Source organism: Mesoplodon densirostris, chromosome 17 (genome assembly GCF_025265405.1).
Source record: "Mesoplodon densirostris isolate mMesDen1 chromosome 17, mMesDen1 primary haplotype, whole genome shotgun sequence".
Classification (NCBI taxonomy): domain Eukaryota; kingdom Metazoa; phylum Chordata; class Mammalia; order Artiodactyla; family Ziphiidae; genus Mesoplodon; species Mesoplodon densirostris.
Genome location: NC_082677.1, coordinates 8,679,532 through 8,697,672, shown reverse-complemented (window position 1 = coordinate 8,697,672; position 18,141 = coordinate 8,679,532). Strand labels below are relative to the sequence as shown.

The 18,141-nt window shown below is 41.4% G+C and overlaps 2 protein-coding genes across 6 annotated transcripts in view; one reads left to right on the top strand and one right to left on the bottom strand.

The window, feature by feature from the left end:
- The window catches only part of BRCA2 (BRCA2 DNA repair associated), a 54,838-nt gene extending 47,439 nt beyond the window's left edge, over positions 1-7,399 (bottom strand). For all 5 annotated transcript variants that reach the window (XM_060080121.1, XM_060080123.1, XM_060080125.1 and 2 more), the window contains exons 1-3: positions 7,235-7,399; positions 6,436-6,541; positions 3,370-3,615 (exon numbers count right to left, since the gene is read on the bottom strand). In XM_060080121.1, the coding sequence (XP_059936104.1) occupies positions 3,370-3,615; positions 6,436-6,502 (313 nt within the window). In that variant the 5' untranslated portion in view covers positions 6,503-6,541; positions 7,235-7,399. The remainder of the gene's footprint in view (positions 1-3,369; positions 3,616-6,435; positions 6,542-7,234) is intronic.
- A 1,836-nt stretch (positions 7,400-9,235) lies between these two features.
- On the top strand, positions 9,236-16,514 carry ZAR1L (zygote arrest 1 like). The gene is made up of 4 exons (XM_060080187.1): positions 9,236-9,973; positions 10,478-10,570; positions 12,320-12,394; positions 16,371-16,514. The coding sequence occupies exons 1-4, from the start codon at positions 9,236-9,238 to the stop codon at positions 16,512-16,514; spliced, it is 1,050 nt and encodes a 349-aa protein (XP_059936170.1).
- The last annotated feature ends 1,627 nt before the right edge of the window (positions 16,515-18,141 follow it).

The following is an 18,141-nucleotide window of genomic DNA, read 5'->3' as shown; positions in this document are numbered from 1 at the left end:
GAGCACAGGGGATTTTCAGGGCAGTGAAACTATTCTGTATGATGCTGTAATGGTGGGTACATGACATTACACGTTTGCCAAAAGCCACAGAACTGTACAAAGAATGAACCCTAGTGTAAACACAGGACTTTAATAATAAAGTATTGATATTGGCTCAGCAATAAAAAGAAGTGCAAAAGAACAGAAACTGTAAGAAATGAAAAGTAAATAAATAAATGAACCAGGCAAAATGAAGTTCATACCCCAATAAATATTTTCCAAATAACTTGAGGATCTCATAAATAAGACGAATGATGGTTAAGATAAACTCGTGGAATCTTATGCAAGAGGAAAGACTGCTGAGAAGAAATAGCACACTGCCTCATGGAATTTAATGGATAATTTAAAAATAATATATTAGATGTTAGAACTGAACTAAGTATGTTTAAAAACAGTTTAAGTCCTACCCTTATATTTCAATACTCAATTTAAAGTAAACTTAAAAGCAAAAGGTCTCAAGATACTACAGTCAACAGAATTATTTATGCAACCTTAAAAAAGTTAACTCCTCTGACGTGAGTCCACAGTGACCTTATTAATTCATTCCTATCCTTCCTTGGTTATAGAAAGACCAATCCCAGCAGGTTACAATTAGACAATAAACCACCAACTCTAGGTATGTCTTTCAAGATTCAGTAGATTCAGTATAAACTGGTTTACAGAGCTTTTCCTGACCAACTAAGACAGATGGCTGTTACCTTGACTATATCTATAACATCATACTTTGTACATGCTCCTATTATAACATATACCAACCAGTATATTTATATATTTTCTCCCCTACATGACTGAGTTCCAGAGGTCAAAAGCCATCTTATTCATGTTTGTATCCTTAATGCCAAGCAAGCTGCCAGGCAAAAAGCAAGCATGGAATATTTGTTGAATGGATGATTCCCTTTTCTGTGTTCTCCTCTACGTTTCATTTGTTACATATTCCTTAAGGTTCTGTCCTAGGCCTCATCATAATCAATTTTCTCACCATATCTGATGACTTCCTCACTTTCCAAACAGATAGTTGATTCCTATAGCTTTCTCTCCCACCTGTGTTCTTTCTTTAGTTTCAGTCTTGTATTCCCCAAATCTCTCAGGACATCTCCACCTTCACATCCCAATACTTTCTCAAACTGCAATCCAAACCTCAATCTACTTTTTTTTCATCCTTTCAAACCTTTTCCCTCTCAAACCTGCTTTTCCCCCAGTGCTTACAATTTCTACGAATATCACCACTCCATTCTTAATCGTGCCCTACACCTGTGATTTGATCCTTTCTTTTGAATTTTCCATATCTAGGCTATTGCAGGGTCCTGTAGTTTCTATCTTCTATATCCACTTTCACTACCATTACTCTAATTCAGGCACCTGATCCCATCACCTGGACCACTATGTCTCCTAACTGATCTCCCTGCCTGCAGTCTTCTCTTCCTATAAGAATCACCCAATTAGTTTAAAATGTACATTCATGACCACCATTCCCAGAGATTCTAATTTAATAGATTGAGAAAAGTGCCGGGAATCTTCCTTTTCAATCAGCACTTCAGGACAGTCTAATGGTCCATGCCTCACGTTTTGAAAAACACATCTCCAAAGACTGCTGCCAGATTTTTAGGCTTTCTAAGCAAAATAAATATTCATTTATTCTACAAATACTTACTGAATACTCACTACGTATGCCATTAGGTATCCAATAACGTTTAAGAAAATCTTTGCTCATTACCTACATCCCCTTTTATATGTGCATTTTCTAATGAGTTTCCTATTTCATAGCACTAATCAGAGGACAATTGCTTATGTAAGTCTCCTTCACTGGAAGCTAAATGAGTGTAAGAGGGAATACTTCCCAGAAGCAGAGAGATAAGTCAAGATCTGAAAGATGAGTGTCAATTAGCTAGACAAATCACAAGAAGTAAGTAAGTACTGGGCAGAGGTAACAGTGTGTAAAGAGCCACAGAGCATGGTGGTTTCAGAAAGAAATTCAGTACAAATGAATGGTAAATTGAGTGTGGGTGGGAGGGGAATTATGGCAAGATGAGGCAAGAGTTAATGAGAGAACAGATTATAAAGGACCTTGTAAATCATATTAAGGAGTCTGGATTTTATCATGAGGGCAAAGGGAGGTAATCAAAGGTTTGAAGCAGGAAGTAGCATGATTAAATTTGCATGTGACTTCTCTGCTCAACAACCTATCAAATAAATTCAATTTCTTTAGCCTGGCATTCAATGCCTGCCTCTAATCTGCTTTTTTTAGCCTTAGGCTGTTTATTGGTCCCTTTTAAACACGCAAGACTCCAAACAGTCTGAATTACTTGCTATTAACTTCACAAACTACATATTCTTCCTCATGTTTTTCCCTCTGCCTAGAACACGCTCACTCTATTCCATCTTCAAATTTCTGAATCTCTTCTATTCTTCAAGGTTTAATTCAATTGAATATTCCCTAATTGCTCTCAATATCATTTATGCTTTCTTTCTTCTTAACTCTCATTATACTTTTTGTATTTTTCTTTTGGCATGTACCACATTCAACCCTAAACTGTCCTTAATCTGTGTATTGTTAATTCCTCTTACTAGAGAGTAATACTCCAAAGAAAGGAAGAGTATGTTACTTAAATCAAGCAGGTGATAAATATTTAAATGAATATATAATGTTATTACATGACAAGCTGCAAACATCTGGCACACAGGCCCGAGAAAGTGCTACCGAATCAAAAGACATTTATAGCAATTGTTAAAAAGAATCTCTGTCCTCTGTGATGGCCTGCAGAAATACAGTTTAGTTTAACATCCAAACAAGCCCTAGGTTTTTTTGTATAGGAATGACATAATTTAGCAAATCTCAGTGGGCAGGGTATATTAATCAAAGGAAGGAGGAAAAGAAACATTTATCAAGGACCTACCTTATTTTATTTAATCCAAACCTAGGTATTATTGTCACATTTCCACTTTTCAGGTGGGGGAAGTGTGGCCAGAGAGGTTGAGCTGACCAACGTGACACAGGTAACAACAGAACCGCTGTGATTTTTTTGTTTGTTTGTTTGTTTTTTTTGCGGTACGCGGGCCTCTCACTGTTGTGGCCTCCCCTGTTGCGGAGCACAGGCTCCGGACGCGCAGGCTCCGGACGCGCAGGCTCAGCGGCCATGGCTCACGGGCCCAGCCGCTCCGTGGCATGTGGGACCCTCCCAGACCGGGGCACGAACCCGTATCCCCTGCATCGGCAGGCGGACTCCCAACCACTGCGCCACCAGGGAGGCCCGAGCCGCTGTGATTTTTAACACAGGTTTGTCTGAATTACTAGTTCATGTTTTTTCTAGTCAACCACATCACATTACTTACCGGAATCGCATCTGAATTTATCTAATTCTTTTAAAGGAGATTGGTACCGTGGCAGAGTTAGACCTCGCTCTTTGAATATTATTGGCGTTGAAGCCAACTGATGATAAGGTTTCCTCTGTGGTGTTTTAAATGGGTTTGTTTCATAACTGCTGATTTTATATTCTGATTCTTCCGAAGGTTCAGAATTATAGGGTGGAGCTTCTGAAGAAAGTTCTTCAAACCAGTTAAGGCTTATTGGTCCTAAATCTGTAAGAAAAATTAAAATCCCATCTGGGTTTTAATCAGTGACACAATAAAATCCACGAGCCAGTAAAGATTATAATTGCTTGAGATTTTGACTGTTCATTACTTTTAAGGAATACTAATTAAACAGGATCATTCATCTGTTCTCTTATGAATCTGTAGTAAGGTATAACAGTTTACAAAAGTTACAAGGAGATTATTAGCTATTTTAGCTCTTCTAAAGTTTTCTTTCATATTCACGACTCAGAAACAAAAATCATCCATAGTACGAATGCATTCCACAGATACAATTCAAGTAATTATCATTACTACATAAGTGGCTGTGATAAATCTATAGGTACAAGAGACATGCAGACTCACAAATCAAATGGAATAGATTCTCTGTTAAAGAGAAAGACAAAATTTCTCCTGTGATCTATCCTTAAAGTAGTGGTTCTCAAAGTGTGGTCTGTGGACCACTTGAGGCGAAGGTCACTAAGACCATTTCAAGAGGTCCATAAGGTCAAAACTATTTTCATAATAATATTAGCCATCATTTGCCTTTTTCCCAACATTGACATTTACACCACTGGTGGGTAAAACTGATAACAGCTTTGCCTGAGTAAAGGCAGTGGCCACAAACTGTACTAGGAGTCACTGTATTCTTTGTCACCATGCACTTGTAAAAAAACAAAAACAAAAACAAAAAAGTGGGACTTCCCTGGCGGTCCAGTGGTTAAAACTCCATGCTCCCAATGCGGGGGCACGGGTTCCATCCCTGGTCGGGGAACTAAGATCCCACATGCCGCGCGGTGCGGCCAAAAAAAAAAAAAAGCAAGTTTAACTTAAAGTGTCCTTAACTAGGCAGCAAAAGTTAGTTTTATTAAAGCCTAACCCTTGAGCACATCTTTTTAATATTCTGTGACAAAAATGGAAGCATTCAAGCATTTCTGCATATTTAAGCACAAGAGTTGTTTAGAAAAAGCACTCGTGATGAACTGTGAGCTGAATTAGCACTTTTCGTGGAAAGCCATTTTCACAAGAAAGAACGACTAAGTTATTCTTAGTTGGGTGATTTGGTAGACATTTTCTCGAAAATGAATGAAGTGAGACTGTTACTGCAGGGAAAACAATAGTTTGTTGCCAATGATAACATGTGAGCTTTCAAATGAGAATTAGAATTTTGTTAAAAACTCTATGAGCCTCTGTGAGCTTGATGTCTTCCCAATCTTAAAAGACTTTTCTGATGAAATCAGTGAGGTAACCAATGTGATTTTTATTTACTTTATTTAATTAATTTATCTTTTGGCTGCGTTGGGTCTTCGTTGCTGCGCGTGGGCTTTCTCTAGTTGCGGCGAGCGGGGGCTACTCTTCGTTGCGTTGCAAGGGCTTCTCTTGTTGCGGAGTCCGGGCTCTAGGTGCATGGGCTTCAGTAGTTGAGACTCACTGGCTCAGTAGTGTGACACACGAGCTTAGTTACTCTGCGGCATGTGGGATCTTCCAGGACCAGGGCTCAAACCCGTGTCCCCTGCATTGCCAGGCGGATTCTTAACCACTGCATCACCAGGGAAGCCCCCCAATGTGATTTTTTAATGTCTAATGCAAGGTGTCAATATATGGAATATCATTAATATTTTTCCAATAATCCACGCATGATGTTACAACATGGATAAAAGATTTATTCAAGGTACAAGAAAGACTAATTGAATTTAATGTAAGAAGAGTATGAAAAATTCATTACATGGTTTCGGATTCCACATTGCAACTTTTAAGAAACTACCACTTGTCTTGAGTTTTGGAGTAGTACCAAAGAAAAATACCCACAGTTAAGTGAAGACTATTAAAATACTTCTTTTTCTAATTACATTGCTGTGTGAGGTTGGGTTTTCTTCATGTACTTCTACCAAAACAACATATTGTAACAGATTAAATGCAGAAATGAGTATGAGAATCCAGCTATCTTCTATTGAGCCAGAGAGTAAAGAGAACTGCAAAATTTTAAAATAATGTCACTCTTCTCACATTTTTCTTGTAAAATAGTTATTTTTCATAAACATGTTATTCACGTTAATATGCAATGCGTTTGGGAACTTGCTGGTGGTCCAGTGGTTAGGACTCTGCACTTGCACTGCCAAGGGAGCGGGTTCAATCCCTGATCAGGCAACTAAGATCCTGTAAGCCGTGCGGTATGGCCAAATAAATTAAAAAATATGCAATGCGTTTATTTTTATTAATTAAATTAATAATATTTTTAGGGACTTCCCTTGTGGTCCAGTGGCTAAGACTCCACGCTCCCAATGCAGGGGGCCTGGGTTCAATCCCTGGTCAGGGAACTAGATCCCACATGCTGCAACTAAGAGTTAGCATGCCACAACTAAGACCCGGCACAGCCAAATAAATACATAAATAAAAATATTTTTTAAAAAAATAAATAATATTTCTAAATTCTTAGTTTTAATTTCTAATGTGGTAACCTACATAAACAAAGGCTCTTGGTCCTCAATCATTTTAGGAGTGTAAGGAGAACTGAGACCAAAAAGTTTGACAACTTCTGCTATAACGTTACCAATGCTTCTGATTTGCTAGAAGTTCTCTGCTTTAAAAACAATTCTGCTAATCACGGGGTCAGGCTCCTCTTTATCCACTACAGGTTCTATACTTATCATTTGTTTAACTGTAAATGATTATTTTCCTAACTGATTTATGACTCCATAAAGCACAGTTTATAGTGTAAACAAAAACATGAAGTACTGAATTCTTTTCAGCAAGCATGCATAATTACACATTTTTCTGAAAACATTATTCTCAATGTAAACGATCAATTTATATAAAATCTGTCAATACCTGCTTTGTTGCATCGCGTCTCAAAAATTTCAAAAAACGTTGGCCTCTCTTTGCATCCAATCGGCATTTTTATCTACAATATTATTCCAACGTTTGGTAACGGAGTCTGCAAAAGAGAACACCAAAATACACTTCACAGGGATGCAGTCCTTTTTAAGTGACTCTGAGGTAAAAGCGGAAGCGGGTAAACCTGCCTAAAGTTACAATGCTTATTTACCTCGGTCCCACTCGGGAAAAGAATCGAACTTACAGCGATGAAGAGAGAATTGTATATTTGTGCCGTCCAATAGAGCAGCCACTGGCCACATTCAGCACTTGAAATGTAGCAAGTCTGACTCAAGAACAGAATTTTTAATATTATTTACTCTTTATTAAATTAACTAGTCACGTGTGGCTAGTGGCTGCGCAGTTAGCGAGGGCTATTAGATCAACACCGTTTGACAATTCCCAATCAGTAAATCTTCGTTAACACAGCAGTTACCCGGGGACTAAGTGAGGCAGATACAGTGGGCCACAGACTCTAAGACATTTTCCAAAATAGCAATATTTCGTGAAAGTAACTTCATCGTGATTCCAATTAAGGAAACTTCAGCTTGAGACGTCTAGGACAAGCGGCGCCCAAAGCTGGGCAATGGAGTCCCCGGGAAGGGGTGGGGCTCGACCCTCCAGCCCCGTGGAGCGGGTCCCTTCTCCCCGTCGGTGCGGGGCGGGTAGGGGCCAGTGAGGGCCCGAGGCCCGGCTCCCACCCGGGCACCGGAGGCGCTCCCCGCCGCCCGTCTCCACCCCTGCCAACACTAACCGCCTTCAGAGGTGCAGCTGTTTTTGTCCAGAGTAGGCTGACAAAACGTGCGCCGGCACTCAGATCAGAAATCTGACCCCGCAGGCTCCGTTTCGCCGCGACCCACCGCCCCAGACAGAACCCACTACGCGGAGCCGTAACAGCTCCACCTCCGCCCAGCGGATTTCAGACTCCCGCTCCAAAAGCCCGCTCACGGGATACGTCACGCGATGACGCCATGGCGCTGCACGCAGCGCGCGCGCGCCACCCGGAAGTCAGACTCGGGCCGGGTTGCCGCCTCCTCCAGCTGTGGCCAAAGCGAATACTTGTTCGGCTGCCTGACAGTCAGTTCCGAGCCGCTAAAGAGGGAGCTGAGGTGCACGTTCTCTTCTCCTGAGCCTTCAGACTACTAGGCCGCGCTGCTTGGAGGCACCACGCCTTATGTATACTTGCCGCCTCCTCCCCCTTCTCTCCGCTCCCTGTCACGTTTGGGTGGTCGCCCTCGAATGCGGCCTGGGGTCTGTGAAAAGTCTCTGTTTTGTCCTAAGAGCGGGCGTCCCCCAAAGTGGGCAGACGTTAGAAAACCCCAGAGTGATCCGTGGCTGTGGATAACTGCCTTCCCGGCTGAGTGCTCCCTAAAGAGTGGAAGAGGCTGAGATTTGAAGCCAGAGGACATCGGTTCTAGTCCGCGTGTTGCTCTTAGGCAGCAGGATTTCAAAACCTCTGAGCCTGTTTCCCTGCTTGAAAAATTGTGAAACCCACCTCAGGCCTCCTGCAGTGTTAGGCGCTTTCCTCTGCAGGCTTCCGTAGTATCCCTGGCATTCCTAGGGTACCAAACACCTGTTTTGTGCCTGACTTCCCCTCCAAACTGCCCTGGAAGACAGCAGTCTCATTATTCACAGGGTCTGTGATATGCCTAGCACAAGGCTTAATTCAGGTTTATTGTAGTTCCTAGGAAGCCTTCAGCTGGATTCTGGAGGTGAGAGGGGCTCATGGGCCTTGCTGCTTTCCGAGGGCTCTTGAGCAGTAAACAGTGGAAGCAACCGTGGATTTGAAAAAGAGTGGCCTCTACTTGGTACCTGAGGTGTCATTTTAGCTTGATCATAATCCTTTGCTGTAGTAGGAAGCCTTACCAATACAGATAGATACCAAAGCTTACGATCATCTAGGTCTAAATAGCAAAGAAACACGGGCCTGAGATCCTTATCCAATAACAGCTAACACTTAATGAACATCTATGAGTTATTCTGCTTTGTGCTTTATAAAGAATATCACGTTTAATCTTACAATAATCCTATAAATTGGTTAGTATTGTCAGATGGGGAATCTGAGTCATCTAGTTAAGTAAGTTGCATGATAAATAAGGCCCAGTTTTCAGTTAAGTCTGTGTAACTTCAGATACTTAACTATCCTGTGATTGTCTGCATTTAACCTCTAAATCTGAACAATTTGCTGCTTTTCACCTTTTTGGGGGGGGCGGGTCCACTAGAGTGGACTAATGAGAACTGTTGGTATGTCATACAACCCTGTGAAATATATTTTTTCACTATATACACTTTCTCCCCCCTCCCCCGCCCCCGCACTCTGCCCATAACTTTATGCTCCTTGCTAGTACCAGGTTTTTTACATTCATTAGCTCTGCCGTAATATACTTTCTTCCTAATACTCACTCTTGTAGTGCGGCAGCTCAAATAATTTACTGCTTGTATTGGATGTACAGTATCTTTTAAAACAGGATCTCTAAAATGGTAAGTCACTGTGGGAATAATGAATTACTAATTAAAACGTGTGTGAATAAGAAGGTAAATGAAAAACAGCTTTGAAAAAAGATTCAGGAGCAGTGAATTGAAGAGACAGAAAAAAGCAATTAGGGATGAGGTAGCAATTAGACCTCCGTAGGTAGGGAGATCGCCTTCCCTCCTCCAATTAGGGTAATAGGAAGCAGCACCCATCAGAATCAGAAATAAATGGAGAAGCTCGGGAAGAACCTGAACCAACTTGATCTGGAGAAAGAGGGGGCGGATGAAGGTGGAAGGCAAAACAAGGACACAAACACACTGCCCCAGGATATTGCGCTGCGCCTGGGCGCACGGCGGCCGGATGGAGCGCTTGGTCCGTGTTCCCTACAGCTTGTACCCGGGCTACGGGAACACGCTGCCTTTGGGCCAGCCTGGACTCTCTGAGCACAAACAGCCCGACTGGAGGCACAACAACGGTCCCCCCGCTTTCCTGGCCAGGCCGGGGCTGCTGGTGCCCTCCAACGCCTCCGACTACTGCGTGGACCCTTACAAGAGGGCCCAGCTTAAGGCCATTCTCTCCCAGATGAACCCCAGCGTGAGCCTGCGTCTGTGCAAGGCCGACACCAAGGAGGTAGGCGTGCAGGTGAGCCCCCGGGTGGACAAGTCCGTGCAATGCTCACTGGGGCCTCGCACCTTGCACAGCCGCTCCCCCTGGGGCAGCACGGGGCACAAGGCACCCCTGTCAGCCTGGGGAGTCTATTCGCCAGTGATGGGCCGCAGGGGCCTGGTGCGGCTGCAGAAGGATGGGGAAGACGAGGAGAGGAAGGCGCTTTCGAGTCCTCCCGAGGCCAGCCAGCCGCCGCCGCTGCCGCCACCAACACCAAGGTCGGAAGAGGACCAGCGGGAGGAACTCCGGGAACAGGAAAAGTTGGGGGAGGAAGATGCCTCAAGTCCTCGGGAAAGGAAGAGCAAGCAAGCTCAGGGAGACGCCAGCGAGCCGCTCCGGAAGCCCAACTTCCAGGTGAGCTTTCTCTTCCCTCGCCTCAGCCCTCTCTTTCCTTTTTTCCATTTCTGGCGCAACGAGAGCAGAATCTTCTCTCGCAAACATGTATTTTACATGTCCTATGTGTATGTGTGTTGTGTAATTTTTTGGTAAAATGGGGTGCCAACTTTAAGCCTATGAAAACCCAAAGTTTGGGAACCATAGCTATTGGAAATGAGGAGACAAAGAAGGGTTTCAGGTTTGTGAAATCTGTGATCAGATCTTCGTTCTGTGCAGGTGGTGCTAATGGCCTTGGGGGAAATAGATTGGAAAAGCGTGAGAGCAGCTAGAAGCGTCCCAGAGTAATCAATCCTTGAGAGCCGAGTTCACGTAGTGACCTTGAGAATAGCTCTGAATGAGATTAAGGAGGCTTCTTGTTGTTTCTTATACAAAGCCACAAGGATAAAAGGATTTGGCTTTTTATCCACACACCCCCTCCCTGCCACCCCAAGATAGTAAAGGACTTTTCCTCCTTATTTGCAGTTTTTAGAACCAAAATATGGCTATTTTCACTGTAAAGATTGTAAGACGAGATGGGAGAGTGCTTATGTGTGGTGCATTTCTGGAACTAATAAGGTAAGTAAAAGTGAGTGGGACAAGGGAGAGCATGGGCGGGCACAGGTGCTACATGGAGGAAGAGCATGTTTCCTAACGGAGCATGACTAGAATGCTGTCCTGGTCATCTTGGCAGCCTCCATGCCAGGCACATAACAGGTGTTCAGTAAATGTTTGAATTGAACTGAATTGGGCTGTCTACAAGAGCGCTTGAGCTCCTGAACCATACCCTGGTGTTATATTTGGTTTGGTAGTTGCACTGGACGAAATGTCAGGTTATTTAAATGAACTCTTGCTCTTGTATACATTGGGACTTGCTATAATCATTTTTTTTTTTTTTTTGGTACGCGGGCCTCTCACTGCTGTGGCCTCTCCCGTTGCGGAGCACAGGCTCTGGACGCCAAGGCTCAGCGGCCATGGCTCGCGGGCCCAGCCGCTCGCTCTGCGGCATGTGGGATCTGCGCCACCAGGGAAGCCCTATAATCATTTTTTAGTTGGTATATTGTAACAGGTTTGGGCCTGAGCTCTAGAAAATTTCCACTGTCTGTCCACAAGGTGGGGCAATGAGAGAAATAATTTATTGTGAAGGTTAACCTTGAGAGACTTGCTTATTTAGGCTCCACGCCTTAATTTGAATTAGTTGTCAACATATTTAGGCTGGGAAAGATTCCACATTTTGCATTTCCAGATTTTCCTGAACCATCAGACTGGTCATTAAACACTCTGAGTTTGAGAGCAGTAGGCTGGACTTGAGCAGCTTCTGTCTCCTTTCACTGGGCATGTAGCCTTTATTTCACAACAGTCTACATCTGGTGTCTCTCATTCACCTCTACAAGCATTTGAGTTTGAGGCCACTGTGCTGTTGCATTTTAGATACTGCTTTTCCTGCTTAAGGACTGTAGAGGGAGAGGGTAAGGAGGCATGCTACGACCTGAATGAAAACTTGGGTTTTTTTTTTTTTTTTTTTAATAACCCTAGCCATTTACTAGACCCTGGAGGCGAATAGATTTTTAAACTAAACTAAAATTACTTTCCTTCTCTTGCCAGAAAAGAAACAGTGGGTTTAATTCAAACACTGGTGACACTAGGAAACAAAGAATAAGACATAGAACTCATCCTGGAGAAATTTATTGATAGGAGTGACGCAGACAAAATCAGATTTGGTGATATATGCATTGGCACCCGTGGCATGGAAGTGGTACACAAATGATACAGGAGGGGGAAAATTAACCTTGTCGGAGGGAAGGCATCTTGATGTCCAAGCAGGATTTTAAAGGTTTATAAATAGGAGTTCATCAAGTGAGGAAGGGAGAGAAAGTGCACAAGAAAATGCACAAAGCCTGGAAACCACGTGTGTTGGTGGGTAACTATAAGTAATTTAAATTTCAAATTGAGAAATACTGAAAAAAAATGAAAAAGTAGGGGCAAATAGACCAGGACAAAAGGAGCTGTTCAAGGGTTCTGCCTGCACGATGAATAAAGTTATAATAGCTACTTCTCACTGAAGACTTTTACTGTGGTACTTTGTGTACATTATTGGGTAGTTGTCAGAATTATAGAAAAAGGAAGTTGTATTGTCTCAATTTTACAGGTAAGGAAAATGAGGTTCAAAGAATAAGAAAAAGTGACTGATAGCACTACAAGAGCTTAAGACTTCAGCATAGAGGTTGGGCAAAAGCAAGCTGCAAGGTGAAGGAATGGATTACTTAAATTAAGATCTGGGAGCCTAGAGTACATATAAACTTGTGTAAAAGACAAATTTCTCTTTAGGTTTATTTCAAACAACTCTGTTGCAAATGCCAAAAGAGTTTTAACCCTTATCGAGTAGAAGCAATCCAATGCCAGGTAAGCAAATAGAATATTTCCATCGTATCTATAATGTTTTCATTCTTAAGCATGAAGCTTCTGTGGCAAAATGTTAGGATTTGATAGGCTTAGATATCTGTACAGGAGTGTTAGGTTTTCTGTATGTTTGAATTTTTATAATATTTTAGAAAAAGCATTAATTCTAGGTTTTTTGTGGGGGGGGAAGGGGAAGATTTACTCTTAAGTTGCCTTATGTGGTGTGTTTATGTATGTGGTGTGTTTTTCCTCAAACACCCTGTGTATAGTTTGCATGTAATAATTTAACAGGTAACCTTTATTAAGCTTTTACTATGTGCCAAACTTGAGGCCAAGTGCTTTTCATTATCTCCTGTAATCTAACCTTTGAGGTAGATGTTATTCCCATGATACAGACCAGAAAGCTAAAGTTCAATAAGGAAATAACTTGCCCAAGGTTGGACAGATAGTATTAGAGTTGTGATCAGATTCCATGGTGTCCCCAAGGTCTAGGATGTCACAGAATTCGATGAGCTCTTACCTAAAACAGCTTGCAGGAGACATCTTTTGAAGCTTTTCAGAAAAGTGTGACATAGTTGATTTTCATAATCAAGAATTTTTTTTAACCTAAATCCTTCACTTACTTAAAACCCTTTTTCTACTACTAAGAAATAAATAACTTAAAAAACGAGTCTAATCGTTTATAAATGATTTATCTTTAGATTTTCTAGTCTGACATTCTCATTTAGTCTGTTTACTCTAATTACTTTGGATTTAAATATATTTTCTTACTATTATACTCCTTTTTCTTGTGTTCACTTGAATTGATTTTTTTAACCCCCCCCCCATTATCTTGGCAGTTATTCATTCTTTAATGTTCTTCTTTAATGTTCATCTTACAGCATGATTCTTTAGCAACTTATGTAGACGTTGATAAGTCAATCTCACCTCTTCTTGACAATGCAGTGACCTTAGGTCACACTAATTCCTTATCACTTCATCCAAACTTCTTTGCTGCTATTGTTGTATGTTAATTTTAAACTTTAAAAGACATTATTTGTTATAGTCATAATTAATTTAGCTTTAGCTACATACTTAACCTTTCTGCTGCTCTCGGGTCCTTTTTGTTTCTGAGACCACTTTCCTTTTACCTGAAGAACACATTTTAATATTTCCTGTAATGCAGGTCTGAAGGTGACACCTTTTATTTTGTCTAGATAGCTTTTTTAAAGGATATTTTTGCTGAGTATAAAATTTTTAGGTTGGCAGTAGTTTCTTTCTGCCCCTTAAGGATCTGACTTTCATCGTTTCTGTAAAGTTGGCTATTGGTCTTATTGCAGCTCCTTTGAAGTAATATATCTCACTTTTTCTCACCTTCTTAAGTCTGTTTGCTTTTAAGATATTTCTCTCTGATTTGGTTTTCAACAGTTTTACAATTTACGGCCAATAGTAGTTTCTTTGTATTTATCCTGTTTATAATTCATAGTGTTTCTTGAATCTGTAGCTTGAAGACTTTTATCACTCTTGGAAAATTATCAGCCATTATCTTTAAAATATTACTTCTACCTCCATTCTCTCTTTCTTCTAATTACTCATATTAGACCTTTCACCATATCCCTTATCTCTTTTATGCTCTTTTCTGTATTTCCTATGCTTTTGTCTCTCTTTGCTTCAGTTTGGATAGCACCTACTAAACTATCTTCCATTTCTCTAATTTTTCCTTCTGCTCTTTCCAATCTGCCGTCAAACCTACCTATTCAGTTATAGATTTCAGTTACTGTGTTTTTCAGTACTAGAATTTTTATGTGTTTTTAAGTGACGTCCAGTTCTCTGTTGGAAATATCAGTCTCATCTCTGAACATATTCAGCATCATTTTCTTAAAATCTGTACCATAAAACTCCATTAATTTAATCCTCTATGGTTCTGTTGCTATCCTCTTCACGTTCCTTGGTTTTCGAGTATGTCATTCTGTCTCCTTATATACCTGGTTACTTTTGAGTGCTATATATTGTATATGAAAAATTATAGTAATAATTTTTTTTTTTGGCGGTACGCGGGCCTCTCACTGCTGTGGCCTCTCCCATTGCGGGGCACAGGCTCCAGACACGCAGGCTCAGCAGCCATGGCTCACAGGCCCAGCCGCTCTGCGGCATGTGGGATCTTCCCAGACTGGGGCACGAACCCGTGTCCCCTGCATTGGCAGGCAGACTCTCAACCACTGCGCCACCAGGGAAGCCCCTATAGTAATAATTTGAGGCCTAGGATAGTATTGTTTTTCACAGAAGACTTGTTTGCTTCTGTTGGGCAGATGGGGACACTAGCAATTTCAGATTACTATTTTCCAATCAGGGTTGAGCTGTTTTGAAACTGGGCTTCAGCAGTTGAAGGCTGGTCAATTTTTGGTTTATTCTTATTCTTAGGGTGTAGCCTTTCAGGGCCCTTCAGGGTCCCAGCACAAAACCTGCATTGTTTACCAGGTCTCTCCTATTTTGACATATTTAAGATTATCCCTCAGCCTCATCAACTTGTTAAACTCATTTTCAGCTTCCTGTTGTCTTTCACCTCTTACAGAATTGCCTTTAGAGAGAAAATAGTCCCAAATGTCAGGCTCATCTCTATTTCTGGGCTTCCTCCTCTGATACTTTGGTAACTCTCCAGTGCCTTCAAGTAGTTCTTGTTTTTAATTATTATCTTTTCTGCTCAGCTTTTCTTGTTGTCCTAAGTAGGAGATTTCGTTAAAACCACCTAATCCAGGGCTTCCCTGGTGGCACAGTGGTTGAGAGTCCGCCTGCCAATGCAGGGGACACGGGTTTGTGCCCCGGTCCGGGAGGATCCCACATGCCGCAGAGCGGCTGGGCCTGTGAGCCATGGCTGCTGAGCCTGTGCATCCGGAGCCTGTGCTCCGCGACGGGAGAGGCCACAACAGTGAGAGGCCCGCGTACCACAAAAAAAAAAAAAAAAAAAAAAAAAAAAAATCACCTAATCCACCATTACTAAAACCAGAAACCTACCTTTAGACTAAATCCTGATTTTTTTTTAACTAAAAAAATTTGTTTTGAATTAAGCCTTTTCTTCCTTATAAAGGTGATATGAGGATTAAGTGAATTTATGTAAAGTGCTTGGAGCAGTACCTAGAGTAAACAACATGTGAGTATTGCTATTAGAATTTTCTTAAGGATGCATACTCATCAACGGGAGAGTGGAAGATGTAAGTGCAGTACAACATTTGATAAATCATATCTGAGACACTCATTTGGAAAATAAAAATGCCTATTTTCACAATATAAAAGGTAAAGCTTGACTTATTCTTTTTGGCTATGGACATATGCAGAAAATAGAGCAGTGATTATAAATTTTCAAAGATTAGCAGGGTTGGGAAGGTGGACCAGGGTAGTATACCAGTCTCCATGGGGTGTGTTTTTTATTTATCAGAAGACAGAATAGGATAGTGGTTAAAAATACTTCAAATTCCAGCAGAGATTAGGCATGACTGGAAGGAAAACATTAAGCTTCCTCTAGAACACCCCTCCCTCCAGTTGTGACAGCCAAAAATCTCTCCAGATATTGCCAAATGTCTGCTGGTAGGTAAAATACTACTGGTTGAGAATCACTGCTCTAGTATTTTTTAAATGTTCCAGTCTAGGTAATCAAATCACTTAATACCCACTGCTCACTCCCACCTGGCTACAAATGTAGAAACCTGCATAATGAAGAGACTCTACAAAACTCTAACTTTTAAACCTTTTCTGTTGTATCTTCTGGACTGGCTCATCAATGTTCTCTTAAATATCGTCTTTGATCATTCATTTTGAAAAATGCATGGCATTTAGTGAGCTGTGAGTGGTTTTGTACAGCTTGGTCTTGGACTTCTCATAGTATTCAAAGGAGGAGAAAGATATCGGGGATAGGGGTGGTGGGGAGAAGTATTTTCATTTAAAGACTACATTTGAAGAACTAATTTGATCATTTAGTCCCCAAACTGTTGCTTCTTTTCAAAAGACCTGTTCAAAGTCTCGTTGTTCCTGTCTTCAAAAGAAAAGACACATCGATCTAAGGAGGCCTCATCGGCAGGAGCTGTGTGGCCGCTGCAAAGACAAGAGATTCTCCTGTGGCAATATTTACAGCTTTAAATGCATCATGTGACAGGCAGCATGCTTCGTATGGGACACCTGAACTCTTCTTGTAATTTACTGTATAGTTCCTCTTTTGCACCTTGGCTCTGACCTGGTATTGGAAAATGGTTTAGGCTTTTGTACTTTTTGTAGGTGGTATGACAATTGTCGCTGTGAATAGAATAAAATAAATGCATGTAAAATAGACCATGAAGACACATTAATTGGTGATCCCAGGGAAAAACATCACTAAAACATTGGGAAAATGGTAGATCCTATCACTAATATGAATGGAACAATGAAGAGGAACAACAGTCATTCGTTTGACAAACTTTGGTAAACTGGGTGTTCTAAGTGCTAGGAATATAGAGACAATCAGGAGCAAGGTCCTTGCCTTCAAGTGTACCTAATCATTACAGCAAATGCTTAAATAGTACTTAGTATATGCCAGGCATTGATGTTACTCATCACAGCACTCTTATTATACTCCTTTTTAATAGATGAGGAGAGAGACCACAGGGAGGTTACAGGGTAAAGCCAGAATTTGAACCTAGGTAGACTAGTACATTCTCCACGGCTTTAGATTTACTTATATTTTTTTCTCAGATTCAGATGTGTTAAGTGCAATGAAGGAAATGGGGCTATAATAGAGTGACTGTTTTATAAAGAGTTGTTGAAAAGAGGTGACATGAGAATTGAGACCTGCCGAATGAGGGGGAGCTGGGAGAAAGGAAGATGAATTTGATCCAACAGAACAGCAAGAGCAAAGACCCTGGGAGTGGGCTGGGACATGCACTTGGTATGTTTGAGGAACAAGAGCCCCTGAGGCTCAAGTCAGGCATAGGCTGGAGAAGGCAGGGCTCAGGTCAAGCATATGGCAGCCCATGAAAGGGTTTAAACAAGGCACTGACAACAGATTCTTTCTATAAAAAACTTACTGCTATGAGAGAATACCAGGTAGAGTGGAAGGAGGGAGACCAGTTAGGAGATTAATGAATGCACGAGCAAAATGATGGCTTGGAAAAGAGTGGGTGGCCATGGAGATAGAAATACATGAATTCCAGATAGTGTTTGAAAATGTAATGCACGGGATTAGGAGTGGGTGATGGTGAAATAAATGATGACTTTTAGATTTCTTTGAGCTCTGGGTTGGATGAAATTGAAGGGTATAACAGGAACATTCTGGACTCAAATTACCTAACTTCAAATCCTCGGTGTGATACTTAGGAGATGTATGATTGTGGGCAAGTTACTTATGCCCTCTCTCTCAATTACTCTTCTGTAAAATGGGGACAATAATAGTAACTGTCTCTTGGTGGTGGTGATGTGAGGACTAAAGCAGCTGTTACATGTTAAGCACTTAGGTTACTACCTGTAACAGGTATTCAGTAAACTTAGCTGTCCTTTTTTGGTGGGGCTACATAGTGAGATGGGAGAAGGCTTCTGTTTTCAACATTAACTTTGAAATATTTGAAACTCCATCCAAATGGAGACATCATGTAGGCTGTTGTTTATATGAATCTGGAATTTAGGAGGGAGGTAAGAGCTACAGAGAGAGAGATTTGGAGATTAAAAAATCTGTAGTCACTACCAAATGTAAAATAGGCAGCTAGTGGAAAGCAACTGCATAGCACAGGGAGATCAGCTCGGTGCTTTGT